The sequence below is a fragment of the Coturnix japonica genome, chromosome 2, assembly GCF_054131305.1.
Source record: "Coturnix japonica strain WE chromosome 2, WE-NBRP24, whole genome shotgun sequence".
Lineage (NCBI taxonomy): Eukaryota > Metazoa > Chordata > Aves > Galliformes > Phasianidae > Coturnix > Coturnix japonica.
Window position 1 is genome coordinate 109,671,224 of NC_140664.1, and position 15,157 is coordinate 109,686,380.

The following is a 15,157-nucleotide window of genomic DNA, read 5'->3' on the forward strand; positions in this document are numbered from 1 at the left end:
GGAGTGCCTGTGTGAGAACTGACCCGCGGGGCACTGTTATTATTATTGTGCGTGTGTGATTGTGAACGTTCATACTGTGGAAATATGAGAGGTGGTTGAAAATCTCGGCTTTATCTTTTTCCCAGCTCCCGCTACATCGGGCCGCCTCGATACGATGTGTTGGGGATTTTATGGTCCGTAGGGGAGGGGGGAAAAAGTTTTACACGAGTAGAAGATATTTAAATAGAAAAAAAAAGCAGAAAAAAATCACTGTAAAAAAATCGTTGTATAAAAAACTGGGTATAAGCTTGAGGATAAGGCGAAAATGAATTGCTGGGAGATTTCTAAATGCCACTAAACTGACCCCAATCTGCACTACTGATACCGAGTAAGAGCTCGGTGATAAACTTTAGGGCGAGAGAGATGAGAGGCTTTGAAGGGGCGAATTTCTGTGGTTCCCGTTGAGCTCGCACTGAGATTTCAGTGAGCTCAGCTCTGCACTGAATTATGGACTTCATTTCTCGGGGATTCGAGGATTTGGGGTCCGTCTTTCTTTCTTTTCTCTTTCTCTATCTATCTGTCTATCTTTCTTTTTTGTTTTCTTTCCCATCTTTTGAACTAAAAGGGAAGTGTCGGTCATATTAACTCGGGGATATTCTTCCCCTCTTTTGTGGTACCTTAATTTACATCCGCATTTCCTAACACTGGAAGAGGAAAAAAAAAAAAAAAAAAAGAAAAAAAAAAAAAAGAAAGGAGAGAAAAAAAAATGTTTTAAAGAGAAATAGCTGCAATAACATGGTTCCATTTCGGGGTCTGTATAAGTAACAGAAGCGCAGCGATTGATATATACGTTCTATCTCTATATGTTGTATTGTTTGCGTGTGAATGTGCTGTGAGGCTGTGCACAAACCCACTCGTGTGCGCACCGAGGCTCTTTTGTTCGGGAGGCAGCGCAATTTGGGCTACCGCTCCTCAACATTTCCCAAGCCAGAGCTCCAAAATCCTGCAAAATGGCCACCATCGGATTTATGTTTCCTCTTTTTTTTTGCTGGGAGGCAGAAAAGTAGCACCGACACCGACCGCCTGCGATCCTCCCGCTAGCTCGGGAAGCGCCGCACGGCTCTCATCCCTCAGAGCTACCTGCCAACGGCGGAACGGCGGGACCCGCCGGCCTCTTGAAACAACCGCCACGGGAAAAACGGTACAAACCCAAAAATACATATAATAACGCGGATCGTGCGAGGGACGTGACCGCCTCCACCACCGGCCACGGAGCTCGAGGCAATCGCGGCACATGAGCCTCACCCTGCGGAGCCGGAGCGGCGCTCCCGGCTCTACCCCGGGGTTGCCCCGCCGGCCGCCCGCTCCCCGCTCCCTCCGCCGCCGCCGTCGGGGGCCGTCACCCCGCGCCGACCCCTCTCCGCTCCGTTATCCCCCGCTTTGCCAGCGGGTGGCGCTCGAAGCCGGCGGACGGGAGGCGGCGGTGGCGGATGCGCGCGGCGGCGGCGCGCCCCGGGCCGCCCGCGCCCTCCCAGCTCCCCCACCAGTGCACGAGTTTACCTCTAGAGGTCATCAGGCAGGATTTACGACTGGACAACAAAAGCACGTGATTTGAAGCCGTACCCCATATTTGGGTGCCTACGTAGGAGGGAACCAAGTACATGTCCCAGTCATTTCCATAATTCATCATAAATTGTGCAAGGGTGCTATAGACGCACAAAACGACCAAGAGCCACAAATCAAGCACACATATCAAAAAACAAATGAGCTCTTATTTTGTAAACTCATTTTGCGGTCGCTATCCAAATGGCCCGGACTACCAGTTACATAATTATGGAGATCACAGCTCGGTGAGCGAGCAATACAGGGACTCCGCCAGCATGCACTCCGGCAGGTACGGATACGGCTACAATGGCATGGACCTCAGCGTCGGGCGCTCCGCTTCCACCCACTTTGGTGCCAGCGAGAGAGCCCGCACTTACCCGGCCAACAGCACCTCTGCCTCGACAGAGCCCAGGTACAGCCAGTCCGCGGCCGCTTCCCACTCGCCTCCCCCCGACCCCCTGCCCTGCACCGCCGTGGCCGCTTCGCCCGTCAGCGAGAGTCACCACGGGGTGAAAAACTCCCTGGGCAACTCCAGCAGCACTTCGTCCAATTCCAGCAGCAGCACGCACATCAGCAGGGACGGGGTTGGCACCTCGTCCGGCACCGAGGAAGACACTCCGGCGAGCAGCGAGCAGGCAAGTGCCCCGAGCGACCAAAGCACAGCACAGCCTTCCCAGCCCCAGATCTACCCTTGGATGCGAAAGCTGCACATAAGTCATGGTAAAGCAAATACCCTCTTCTTTCTTTATTTCTCTGGAGGAAAAGCAGGATTGAATATAAAGCCGGTGTCCGCACCGAGCAAGGTCGGGGAGAGGGGGGAGAGGAAGGAGGGCGTGGGAGAGAGCAGCCCCCGCTCCCTGAACGGGAGCTCCCCCCGGAGATAGGCAGCGCCCGGCCCCGACCCGGCTCTCGGCCGGCTCGCGGGGAGCGTGGGGCGGCGGGGAGCCTTCCCCAGAGCGGGACCCGCTGCCGGCTCTGCCCTTCCGGGGGGACCCTCCGCCGGGAACGGCGCTGCCGACCCTATTTGCGTAGCCGAGCCGAATCGAAAAGAGAATAGCAGGGGGCGAGGAGGGCAGCTCTCGCCGCCGGGAAGGCGCGGGGAGGAGGAGGGGGAGCACCCCCCTGGCCGCAGGGAGCGGGCGGAGGGGGGTGCGGAGAGCCCCGGCCCCGCTACCTGCAGCGCCCGGCCCGCCGGGGAGAGCCGGGGGTTCGCCGCCTCCCGGAGCTCCGCCGTGGGAACGGGCTGCGCGCCTCCGCCTCGCTCCGCGGCCCCGAGAGCCTGGCGTGCACCGCAGGCGTCTTCCGCAGAGCCGAGCCTGGGGAAGAGAGAGGGGGATTCGCCTCGAAAACGCGCTAAAATCTCTTTTGTAGAAAGAACGAAACCGAAATCCGAGCGGAAACTTAGCACGGCCGCCAGGTCCCCCTCCCCCCAAAGGCTTTTCTAAAGGGGCAGGAGGGGGAAACTTGTTGAGCATTTCTCCAGCCCAGCAACAAAACCGAGCTGGGCTGAGAATAACGGTCCTGGTGGCTCGGAGCTGCAGGGAGACAAGAGGGCTCCAGGTCGCTGCTGGGAATCTAAACGCTGTACTTTTCTCTTCCAGACAACATAGGGGGACCAGAAGGGAAAAGGGCTCGGACTGCTTACACCCGGTATCAGACCTTGGAGCTGGAAAAGGAATTTCACTTCAATAGATACCTGACCCGCAGAAGAAGGATTGAAATAGCACATGCTCTTTGCCTCTCAGAGAGACAAATAAAGATCTGGTTCCAAAACAGGAGAATGAAATGGAAAAAGGATAATAAGCTGAAAAGTATGAGCATGGCAGCTGCAGGGGGGGCATTCCGTCCCTAAGCGTTTGATCAATTAAAAGTACTGAGCAGTATTAGCTGACCCTGCGTCTCATGTCAGTACTAAGTTGACTTTCTAAAACTTCCTTGTGTTACTTCTGTGAAGAAACCCCGTTCTTGTCGCCCTTATTCATCTTTTAATCATGAGCCTGTTTATTACCATTCTCTCGCGTGTATAAGTAGATCTGCTTTTATCGTACATTTCTTTGTCTTGAATGGCTTTGTCTTGGAAAAAAAAAATAATAGATGTTTTAACTTATTTATATGAAGCGAGCTGTGTTACTTGAAGTAACTGTTACAAAAAAAAAAAAAAGCAAAAGAAAAAAAAGAAAAAAAATAATAAAAAGGGAAAAAAAAAAAAGGGAGAGAAAGAGAGAAAGAAACCCTGCCCCGGTTTAGTACAAATGTTATGTGTTGCACTCAACCTGCTTAACTGTGCATGTGTGGTCAAGTGTTAATGTCCGTATAGCTCCAAGCTGTTACAAATATTTTTATTCGAACTACCTATATAATTTCTGTGTAATTAATGCTGTCGTAGAGGTGAAATGATGAAATCAACTGAACTTGTCCTACGTGTAGTGAATAGTGAATCTGTGACGAAAACTGTGATTCCAAGCAGTATGTCCTTGCTGTGCCTTTGTATATGACTCTTTGCACGAACTCTTAGAAGTGGCTCTTATTAAGCGCAGCTTCTGTGATGTATGTTTGGGTTTTGTTTTTATGTTTTATTATTTTTTAAGGTTTTTTTTTTTTTGGTGGACAGAGTAACAAATATAGTCCAAGTCTGGCTGTTGGAGCAAACTGTGAGCAGCTTTTTTTTTTTTTTTTTTTAATTTTTTTTTTTTTTAAGAAAAAAAACTGACTGGAAATCGACAAAAAAAATGATAATAATTAATAATTAATAATAATAAACTTTCTATTGTAAAGTTATCGTGATCTTGGTTTGTGCAAAGCAAAGGAGCTGCGCTGCCTCTGCGCGCTCCACGGGCCCGAGCGCAGCCCCATAAGCGCGTTCACCTGAGCGGCCGGGCTGCGCTGCTCCGGGAGCTCAACTGCTGCTGCAAAGTTGGAGCAGAAGTTCCTCCCTTAATGGCCGCTCGCGAAGGTGGAAAACCGCCTCGTAAGGACCGCGATTGACACCCTTTGTGGGCTAAGCAAGTGTTAGCCGCTCGCTGATGGCTGAACAAAACTTGTGCTTTGTTAAAACACGCTGCCTAAGTCCGAGGCGTGTTCGCCCCGCTCTAGGTTTTCTCCTGTGGTCGCCTTAAGTATCTTTGCGGGACGGCCACGTTAGTGCCCTCTGCGCCTATTAGTAACACTCGATCGCCACGTTCCCACTTTTCGCCCTTTACAGATCGTTTTTTTGGCTTTCTTCGCTACTACGGTTAGTTTTCTATAAGCGCGATGTTACTTACCCCGTCAGAGCTTGAATGGTTAACTCTTCCCAGCTTCTAAGAGCAACTACAGATTTGCACATTTACTGACCGGTTACATTGATGCCTTCCCTTAAAAGTTATAAAACAGTAAACTTTATAAGCCCCAGTTCCGGCTATATGACATTTGGGTGCCAAATGAATAGGGTTTTGTCTATGAATTAGATCGTAAAATCATCCATAGCACAGACAGATAGGCTCACTGGCTATAAAAAGTCACGTGGTGCCATTAAAGTAAGTTTTATGGTTTTGGGGAGTTGACATCCAACATTATATACCACATAACATATAATCTCACTGACGCTGGACTTCATTTGACTCTTTTGCAGGCTACGTGTGCCTCCTGGCCATTCACATTGTCACTTTTAGGTACAGAAGTATCCAAACCACAAGTTCTCAATACTGTGTGAAAAAATGGCTCCCTGCAAGTCGAGGTAAGTTTTGTGCACAAGTTCCTTAAAGTTTGTCTTTAAGTGCCGGGGGAGCCGAGGCTCCCGCTCGCTCTTTCTCTTCCCCCCTTCCCCTCTCCCTGTGCCGAGCCGCGGGGCTGTTCCCCCCGCCCGGGGCAGCGCACTCAGCCCCAGGTTGCGCGCAGTGCTGAGCAGTGCCCCAGCCCCGCTCCCGCGGCTTCCAGCGCTCTATTTTAGCGATCAAATCAAAGTAAACCACAATAAGCGACTTTGGCAGAGATGGATTTTGGGGCCTAGCTTTAATCACTTGGACTACCGCAAAAGATAATTACTTCCTTCGCTCCAATAGACTCTCCAAGTTTGGAGAGGTTTTGTTTAGTGAGGAGTAGTTACTGCGGGCGATTGAAAAAAAAGGAAAACAAAGTAGATAGGGTTTGATATGATCTGGGCAGTGCCTTCAGTAGGCATGATAGGGGTGGAGGCGTGATGATATGGTAATCATCTTCGCATTGGCGAAATGTGTTGCACATCAGAGCAAGTATTAAAATGGCACGGAACGTGCTGGAGTGCTTAAGATTCCTCTTTTCTGCACTGGGTCGTGTGGGAAGCTTTAGTTATGTAGCTAAGCCCATCCGCGAGCGTGTGCTGCGCTTCGGGTGTGTGCATTTATGACTTCTTTTGTGTTTTTTTTCTTACCAGTTCCTATATGTAAATATAAGACTATAAATGCTTTCGAGTGATGCGCGTGTGTGCATGCATGTACCTATCTGTGTGTACGCCTGTGTAAATCCGAGCACATGCCTCCATTCATGCTCTATTGGTGTCTTTATGTGTACAAAGGGTGTGTATGTGTGTACACATCTATACGTTCCAGAGAGTGTTTTTTTTTTCCTCTCTTTTTTTTTTTTTTTTTTTTAAGCGAACCAATTGACTGTAACTCGTAGCATTAATACAAGAGACCACAGGTCATTAGAGTACTTCAAATTATGAAATACGGGCTCGGCTTATTGAAGATTGTAAATATCCCCAATGCTCTGCTCTCTCCCTCTCTGCCTTATATTGCTGGCTGCCATTGTGGGGTAGGCCCCAGCTGCGTGTTTACTTCCACATTCTTTTTATTTAAGTGGACTGTTCTCACTAGAGTGTGATTACTCAGCAATAAACTTTATGGCCGGATTTAACTTCAGTCTTTGAATTTCCAGGACTTGAATGAAAGGGTGAAAGGAGCTCTGTCTCTCTTTGGTAGCTGCAAGGCCTGATCCTTACCCCTCAGAGCGAGTGATCTCGGGGGTGTGACGGACCGGTGGGGGCCGGGGAGGAGATCTGAGAACGAGCTCCAAAATGCGTCTGTACCCAACCTCGCTGTGAGAACCTCGTTCTCCACTCGGGTTTGGAGTAGAAGGGATTCAACGCAATCCCCTCTGCAGATTGCATTGTTTTCCTTGATGTGTCATAAACTCGAGTTTCAAGAAGAACGGGCCGGCGTGATGGGAGATGGGAGCCGGGCTTTGTTTGATGTTGCCCCTGCTATCCCATGGCCCGAGCAGTGAGGTGAGGGTTCTATGTGGCACTGAGAGCGGAAGGAGAGGCTGGGCTGCGGGTGTGGCAGGTCGCCGTGGACCTCTACAGGGTCTGCCCGAGGTCCACCACCAGCATTGCTGGCTGATCTCTTTTGATTTCCCATCCATTTGCCTTAAACGTTTAAAATACGCTCGCATCATCTAAGGTTGGCTCAGTTAAAGTTTTCACCGTATTTACAAATATTTAATATTTGGAGTCAACCCCCAGTGTAAGATAAATGAAGTCCCAAGCCTTTGTGTCTGCGGATCGCTCTGTGAGCACTAAACAAACACATCTGCATATACTTTGTATTACAAATAAATAAATAAATAAATGGGAAAGGCTTTAAAAGCACAGCTCCAAATACACATTCGAAAATCATTTCCGTCATAAACAGCTGGGGATTTTATAGCTCGCTAGCTGTCAGCTTCATCAAGAGGAATACCAGAAAGTTTTATATGATAGGCGTGCACTAGATTATATTATATGCCATAAAATTTTTATAGTAGGAGGCAAAGGCATGCAAATGCTTTAAAAGTTTGGGCTCCTTTCATATGCGGGTCCTTTTCCGCAGGAGAAAACCTTTTCTTGTTATAGGGAACCACACCGGGCGCAAACCGTTCCCGATTACTCAATACGCAACAACACCGTGTTGCTTCAAGTGCCTGGTAAATACACAAACACGTCCAAGCACACACCCGCTCAACTCATGCTTTAGGAACCTGGATGCCATCTCGGGTTGTAATGGTCTGCAGCGAAAAGCTTCGCTCCTATTATTTGCACGTTTTTGAATGGGGTTTCTAGAGCGTACTCTCGCAACGCTGTGGACAGAAATTCAAGCGCTATGGGAAAGGATAACATCACAAAAGCCCATAAGCGTCTAAACCCGCCCGCACCGCAAGGAACTCTCTAACAACAAGAGAAACTTCGCTGGAAATGACAACTTCTCAGCAGATTCGGCCCTCCCCCGTCCGAAGCAGAAGAGCTGAAGTCGCTGCAAACCGGGGGCGCATTCAGATTTTGCAATCCGCTTTTAAAAATCGGAACTCAAACGACTCCAGACCGCCGAACAGTACAGAAATATTCCCGGATCTTAATTGTTTTCCGAGTGAAAAACGTCACGGAGAATAATCGCCTGGAATCGAGAGAGAGCTCTTATCTGAGCAGCCTTTATTTATTTAATTTTTTTTCCCCCTTGGTGCTGTGTTTTGGGGATTAATGCGTGCGAGTTTGTTTTACTTTAGGCACAGCAAGTGGCGTTCAGAGCATTGAAATGCAGTTTACTTAATCCTTTGAAAGAAATACTTGAGTGTAGTGTGTCATGTCTAAGCGTAGGGCCAATTAAAGATTAGGCAACTCTCTTAATGTGTGTAGCCAGTGACTTTGGAAGCCATAACTTTCTCTAAACCAGAAGTGTAACAATTCGCTTGAAAGTCATCCGTAAATTACAGCTCTGCTGCGCTTTCCAAGCCTTGCGAACGCCCTAATTGCAGAACATTACAGGGAAATTTTGATTCTGCCATTTCCTTACAGTTAATAAGTGTGTATCTGTGGAAGGGTGACAAAAGAAGGGTTTGCAATCTGCTCCATGGGAAATTGAATGGAACAGATCGTGAGGGGCGGATCGGGAGGTTTCGATTTCAAACCCTGGATACTGGAGCAATGCCTTTTCCCTCCCCGCAAATACAGATTTAACGCATTAGCTGCACACATAAGCAAATCCCCTCACCAAGTTAAGCCATCGCTTCGCTTCCTCACCTACTTTCCCTTCTACCCCCCAAAATATCCCCGATTTATTATTAGAGTCGCTACCCACAGCGCAAAAGGACGCAGCTCCCACTGCCGCCTGACCATCTTCGAAAATATTATCCCTTTTAAATTAAAGCATCCTCGCTAATGTCTCTCTGGAAGGCGAATACTCATGGACCGACTCAGTCACATGCTCGTGGGGCTGCACGCACAAACGACATCGAATCTGACTCCGAGAGAGTGTAAAATTCGCGAGGATTTCGCTTTATGGCACGCGTAAGGAATCTTTCCTACAACCCCCCCAAAAATGGCTTTTCAATAATAATATTTGCTATGAAGGTTATTGGGTAATTATTGCAATTTTGTGGAACAGTCCTTGCTTGAGGTGAAGTCTGTCTCCGGATAACAAATGGCAGCCCGTGCAGTTCACTGCCAGGTTAAGTAAATGCAGAAAAGATAAATCTGCACACCCTAGGAATCACCAGCAGAGCTCGCTTTAGACCAAGTTCACAGTCAACTCGTTTGCCTAGACAAGGCTTCGCAAACAATTAGACTTGTTTCTTTATGCTTAAATCAAGGAGAAATGACTAAGACCCTCGCAGCAGAGAGCTGCAGCTTTTCCCCCAACGCCGGTCCTACGTCCTTCCAACCTCACGCCCAGAACTTACCCAGCATTTCACCTGCAATTGTAACCAAATAGCGCCTTTGAGTACAGGCTTCCCTCCAACGTTGCCGAAAGGCTGTGCAAACTGATTTAACAGCACTTTACAAAGCTGCCAGATTAAAGAAGAAGAAGAAGGAGGAGGACAAAAAAAAAAAAAAAAAAAAGGCAATAATTAAAAATGCAAAAGTATCCGATTCCTCAACAGCGAGAAGAAGGGGGGGAAAAAAACCTAAAAACAAAAAAAAAGCCCTTAGAAAGCTGGGGGGAAACGGCAGAACTATTGAAACAAACACTGCGAGTCTCTTACTCCTAAAAGAAGCTGCATAGCTTTTGTATATCTTTGTGGTTAAGGGCGTTACAACTGCAGGTCAAAAAGTTGAGGGTCAAAAGTTTACGTTTTGCACCACTCTTAGTCATTCGTCCAGACAGAGTTTGATGTCAATGTTATAGCCGAGATCTTGACTATCAGCACAAAAGATAAAATAGCTTTGAGTTACGTGTGTATCACAGTATGGACTCCAGGTGAACCCTACTGGCTGAATGACCTCAATTACCGAGGAAAGGATAGAAAATTCCTCTTTTCAAGAGTAATACACGTTGTATTTCATCTTGAATTATCGGCCACATTTGTGTCTGAATATCTCGGGCTCAGCGCGGCAGGTAAACACGCGTGTTCCCCCATCCCAGAGCTGCCGCTGCTTCCCGTGGCCGGGGAGCGAAACGTTTCCCCTTGTTTATTATATCATAACCCGCTTTAAGAGGTTTAACGTTAAGCCTCCTCACTTTGCCAAACGGCAGGAAGATAAGATAGGAGCGGGGCAATTAACGCGCGTATCGATCCCGGCCTCGGCTTTGTTTTTGGCTCTCGTTTCTATAGAGCCCACTGAACCGCTCTTAACCGGGGCAGGACGCGGCCGTGTCGGTGCGGGAGGGCTGTGAGTTCGGAACGTTCCGGCCAGAGGAGAGCGGTGACGGCGCAGGGCTGCGGGGCCGCCTTTTTGCTACCGCTGGATTACGGTGTTGGCTGCCAGAGCGATTTGGATGGAGCTCCGAGCCTTCTGGAATTACCCGTCGTTTCCCAGAGGGATGGGGAGAGGAGAGGGTTGGTTTGTCTCCTCTCCTCAGCTAAAAAAAAAAAAAAAAAAAAAAAAAAAAGAAAAGAAAAAGAAAAAAGAAAAAAAAAAAAAGAAAAAAGAGGGGGGTAAAAAAAATAGGGTTTGGTGGAATTTGGGGGGAATTTCTTTGCGCAGAGTTATTTCCTCGTTGCTGGCGTTTTGTTTTGTTCCCAGCTCTCGCCTCGGTGTCGAAGCCTTAGCTAAAGCTCTCGGCCAGGCGTGTCTTGTGGGGGGAAGCGGCCGGAATCTCATTTGGGGAGAGGGGGAGAGGAGACCACTGCAAATGGCAGGTTGCAACGATAGGGATGAGGGGTGGTTGGGAAAGGGAAAGGGCATTCCGAAGTATCCGCTAGCAGCTGTGAAAGGTATGGAGGAGGGGACAGTGCCACGAGGAAGGAAGTCAGAGAAAGAGCGCACCTCACCACCATCCGTGCATGGCTGCCTTTCAAGCTCAAAGGAGGGAGCCTGTGTAGTGTTCCACGCACGGGTTACGCGTGAATTATTTGCCAGGGACACGGCTGGATCGTGGCAGCCGGGTGATATTTCTTGGGAACACATGTGCGTGGTGAGAGATTTCAGATCAGCCCGAGTTATTGCTGGAGGCTTTGCCCGTTGTACCTGCTGAAGCGCAGCAAGGTGTGCGAGCATTTGCTCGGCGTGGGGACCTTGTTCCCGAGCTCCTGCTGCTGCTCCCTTGCAGCGAGCCCTGGCACTGTCCGGTTGGAGAGCCTTCCCTCACCGCAGATATTGTTTAACCTTTCACATCTAGAGTATTTATTTGGTGTAAGAGCGAAGCCTGATAACAAGCTAAAAGCCGTGGCCAAATATCTATTTTGTTAAAGAATAGCGGGCAGATTGTTTCCAAGAACAACAATGCGTCTTTGATACACCCAGAACGAAAGCTGCTACTATAACTGGGTTACTCAAGAGTAGGTGACGGAAATCCATTTGCTTCCTTACCAAAACAATTAGCCGCTCGAATTCCGTACTTTTTTCAGTCTAGCCCAGGATAAAAAAATATCAGTGAGAATATTTTCAAGGAAGTTGAAACTTCGACTTCGGGAAATACGGAATCTTTCCAATTGGTGTCGAAATTATTCCCTTAAAATCTAAATACTAGGAGAAAAATATATATGTTTGAGGCGAGCTCTTTCTTCCCTTTGGCTCTTTGGCTTTCAGCACGCCGCTCTCCGGCGTGGAAGCTGTGGCCCAAAGACCATTCATTTAAAATCCGGGCGCAAATCACGTTTTACGTGTGTTTATTTAACCACGGCAGGACAGGGCGAGCACGGCCGCCAAACACGGCGTTGCTGGGAGCAGAGCCGCTGCCGGGGGAGTCCCCGCTTCTACACAACGCTGAACTTGGGGGCCTACAACGGGCGCGTCCCCCCAGTAGCGCCCGCTCGGAGCGAGCTGCGCCCCCGCGGAAGGCGGTGGCTGCCCCGGGGCTCTTCGATTCTAGGGAACAAAGGGGGGAATACAGTCGATACATTCCATAACGTTTACATTTTCCCGCGATTTTTTGCTTAATTTTCCCTTAGAAGTGGTGACCTGGGCAAAGCACCCCGCTATCTAAAAGGCACTCTTATAGACCTTTTAGAAAAACTAAGTCCAAGGCCGAGGTGAACTTCAGGTCACCGCGTCTAACAAATATGAAAATGTCGCCTGGTGAAGGGCACGCCTTGTTATTTAACAAAGACTGTCAATGTGTAAGATTAATAAGAAACAAAATGCACACGGTGTCACTTTTCGGTCACTTTGAAACTCGGGACAGCCTCGCATTCAAGAGGGGAAAGCTGAGGCTAAATATATTCAAAATGGTTCAAATCAAATTCAACCCAGGCTGCGGGTGCGATCCTTCCTCCTCCTGCCCCTCTCTGTGGTGGGTGCCCGGGCACGGCGAAAGGTTGTCTTCTATTCTTATTATCATTGTTGTTGTTATTATTTTTACTCTCCTCCTTCTTCTCTTTTCTAATCCTTACGGTTTAGCCGATGGCGCGGAGGGGAAAGCGGTGTTTGCATGCTTCTCAAGGAAAAGGGGGACCCCCTCACCTCCTCTTTGCGTATGCATGAAGCTGCTCGCCTTGGTGCACGGCAATTAACTCTCTCACTCTCAACTTAATTCCAGTGCAGTCCCCCATCTCCTCCTCGGCCGGGAGCCCCCGGCTCCACCACTGCTGATTAAAGGCTCCTTCAGCAGCTGACAGAGCCCCCAGCCCCTCTGTAAAAATAAGGGACCCGGCCTATTTTTTCTCTCCTTTTCTTTCTTTGGGAGGTTGGGGTGATGCTACAAGTTTGCAAAGGGAAGTACCGGGGAGGAAGAAAAAAAAAAAAGAAAGAAAGAAAGAAAGAAAAAAAAAAAGGGTTTCAGAGATTGTTTATTACAGCCATAAATCTTGCAGTAAAATGTCGAAATGGCCGTGTGCAAGATAACACTTGGTGGTCTTGGCTGGGTTCTTGTTTATGATAACAAAACCACAAAGACATGGAACAGGCCTTTTGGAGGTCCTGCTTCAGCACATCTCCTCAGCTTGATAGAACCCCGCAGAAACAGGCTGAGCCCGGCATCTCGGGTCACCTTGCAGATTTACGGTCGCACACAGCACCGCATCCTTCTCCGTCCAACCCAGCGCCAGAGCCACACGGTAGAGAGGTGCGGCGAAACGAGTGTTCTCCTAGATCTAATCGCGGTAAATAATAGGAAGCAGAACACGCTCAGCTCGCCGGCACAGAGCCTACAAATCGGGACAGCGGTTTTCGTTGTGTTTTCTCGTGCCTCGGAAGCACGGAACCTACTGTTCCGAGCTAGCCATAAAGCCTCCGGACTTGCCTTATGCCGAGGATAACATGTCCGGTACCACAGGGCAATGCATCTGGTGGCGGCCAGCAGGTATTTGTGCGTGCGTGCAGCTCTGCGCCGGGAACGTGCTTTGGGCTTTTCTTTCTTTCTCTCTTTCTCTCTCTTTCTTTCCTATTTATTTATTTATTTAAGGTAATGCAGGTGGAAGCTCTAATCTTCCAATCTGGATTGCAGCGTTGTTATTATTATTATTTTTAATAAAGCATTCTCCCCTTTTTTTTCTGTCCCAAGTGTGCTGCTGAGTCTGTGTGCGTGTGTGTAACCGCATTTCCTCTCCACGCAGAGTAAATAGAGGAACTTATCTATTACACCACTTAAAGAGTTCCATAGATGTTCTGTTGGAAATGAGTAAGTAAATGTGTTTTAACTCTCTTTACAAATTAGCCATTCGATATGAGCAGGAAATGAGTGATTGTTTAGATAAGTAGCCCAGTATGCCCAAGTGTTGGAAGTGTTCGAACATCTTACGAACCGCCCGCAGTGTGCGTGTGTCCGTGTGTGTCAAATACAGATCGATACTCCGTGCGCCTACTTAGGTAGAATAGATCTCGAAATGGAATTTCATTACACGTACCCATTATCTATAAAACGGCTAAGGACAAGAATCTGAATTTTAAGCAGAGTAACTGTTAATGTCGTATCTTTAGGAGGGCCAGATCAAAAACGCGTCCTGCTTGTGCCTGATATATTGGATGTATTTTCCCACACCGGAGGGTGAGATTACCCAATCCGCAATTATATTCTCAAACGATGCGGTAAATATGTATGTGGGTATATACGCCCTCCTGTAAAGGAAAGAAGAAAAAAAAAATCGGAAAAGTTCGCTTCTAACTTCCGATCTACAAGAGTAGATGGCGTTCGATTGTATTTTTTTCCCCTTAGAATAAGAGCGTAATTAGTTTAACCATCAAATTTCAATTACCTAAGGTCAGGGCGGGTGCCTCTTTTCCCTCTGAGCTGAAAATATCGTTAACAGTCTCAGTTCCAGCAACGCAGCAGTGGCCGGGTGCCCTCTCCCTCCCTCGCCAGGCGTTCTGCGAAGGCGACAGAGATTTCTCTTGGAACTGAGAATTCAGAAATAGAGCCAGCACCGGGCAAGCGAAGAGACAGTCTTAAATTCGTAGCTGGAAAACGCAGCTCTGCGGGGAGGGATGTTCGCAGCGAGCCCCGCGGCAGCCGGTAGGAAGCGTTTATAGCACCGCGCCGCCTTCCCTCTCCTCTCCGTTATTCCCCGGCTCCCCGTGTCCCCCGCACCCCACAAGACACGGAGAGGCTCCCCTCGGCCTTCCCGCGACGTCCGCGCTAACTTTGGGATGTGCTCCTCCAGCAAACGGGCTGCAGGGGGACGGGAGCTGCCGGCTCTCGGTTCGGGGAGAGGTCGCTGAGAAGGGAGGGGGTGAGGAGACCTCCACCCCTCAGTCCCAAAGGGAGGCGTTGGGTGATGGGTGCGTGGATAGCTATTGTGCAACGCCCCGCTCAGCGCTTGCTTCCCTCCCCGGGCTGCTCTCTGCTTCCCCTGCCTGAGTTCTGACACGAAAGGGGGGGGAAAAAAAATAGAAAAGAAAAAAAAGAAAAAAAAGAATGACGAGGGTAAGGACTGTCAGTTCTGGATTAGTTTTATCTCGCTTGACACCGCGAGTGTCGGCCGCAGCCCGGGCGGGAGGAGGCGGCGATGCCGTTGAGCAGCGGGAGCGGGGCGCGGCGGGGCCCGGGAGGAGGCGCCGGGAGCGGCCCCGCGGTGGGGCCGAGGGCGATGAGGTGCCCTACGGCCGCTCTCCCTCCTTCCATTTCCTGATCCGGGGTCCGCGGCCCCGCGCGGTAATTGGCGCTGGCGGTCAGGTGGTGATGGTGTGTCGGGGTGCGTGTATGTGTGTGTGTATGTGTGTGTGTGTGTGTGTGTGTGTGTGTGCGCGTTGTGCGCGCTCCAGGGGTGG

General features: G+C 49.2%; 2 protein-coding genes and 1 long non-coding RNA gene across 6 annotated transcripts in view; 2 read left to right on the top strand and 1 right to left on the bottom strand.

The window, feature by feature from the left end:
- The window catches only part of HOXA3 (homeobox A3), a 43,773-nt gene that overhangs the window by 6,055 nt on the left and 22,561 nt on the right, over positions 1-15,157 (top strand). For 2 of the 3 annotated variants that reach the window (XM_015853750.3, XM_015853751.3), the window contains exon 2: positions 5,195-5,299. The exons of the other annotated variant lie outside the window; for it this stretch is intronic. The gene's annotated coding sequence lies outside the window, so the exon portion shown is untranslated. The remainder of the gene's footprint in view (positions 1-5,194; positions 5,300-15,157) is intronic. 3 annotated transcript variants of the gene reach the window in all.
- On the top strand, positions 280-4,362 carry HOXA5 (homeobox A5). 2 transcript variants are annotated; one of them, XM_015853758.3, is made up of 3 exons: positions 1,602-1,996; positions 2,141-2,304; positions 3,186-4,362. In XM_015853758.3, the coding sequence occupies exons 1-3, from the start codon at positions 1,743-1,745 to the stop codon at positions 3,434-3,436; spliced, it is 669 nt and encodes a 222-aa protein (XP_015709244.1). In that variant the 5' UTR covers positions 1,602-1,742; the 3' UTR covers positions 3,437-4,362. The 2 variants fall into 2 exon arrangements, with proteins under 2 accessions (XP_015709243.1, XP_015709244.1); XM_015853757.3 differs by having other exon boundaries at positions 280-2,304.
- Positions 13,783-15,135, bottom strand: LOC146762120 (uncharacterized). The gene is made up of 2 exons (XR_014942990.1): positions 14,146-15,135; positions 13,783-14,008 (listed from the first exon to the last, which is right to left on the bottom strand). It is a non-coding gene; the product is annotated as an uncharacterized LOC146762120 (long non-coding RNA).

What these genes read in the sequence shown, in the direction of transcription:
- HOXA5 (XM_015853757.3), top strand. Translation starts at nt 1,743, where the DNA reads ATGAGCTCTTATTTTGTAAACTCATTTTGCGGTCGCTATCCAAATGGC. An exon ending in AAAGCTGCACATAAGTCATG is followed by an intron (nt 2,305 to 3,185) that starts GTAAAGCAAATA and finishes TTTCTCTTCCAG; the next exon opens with ACAACATAGGGGGACCAGAA.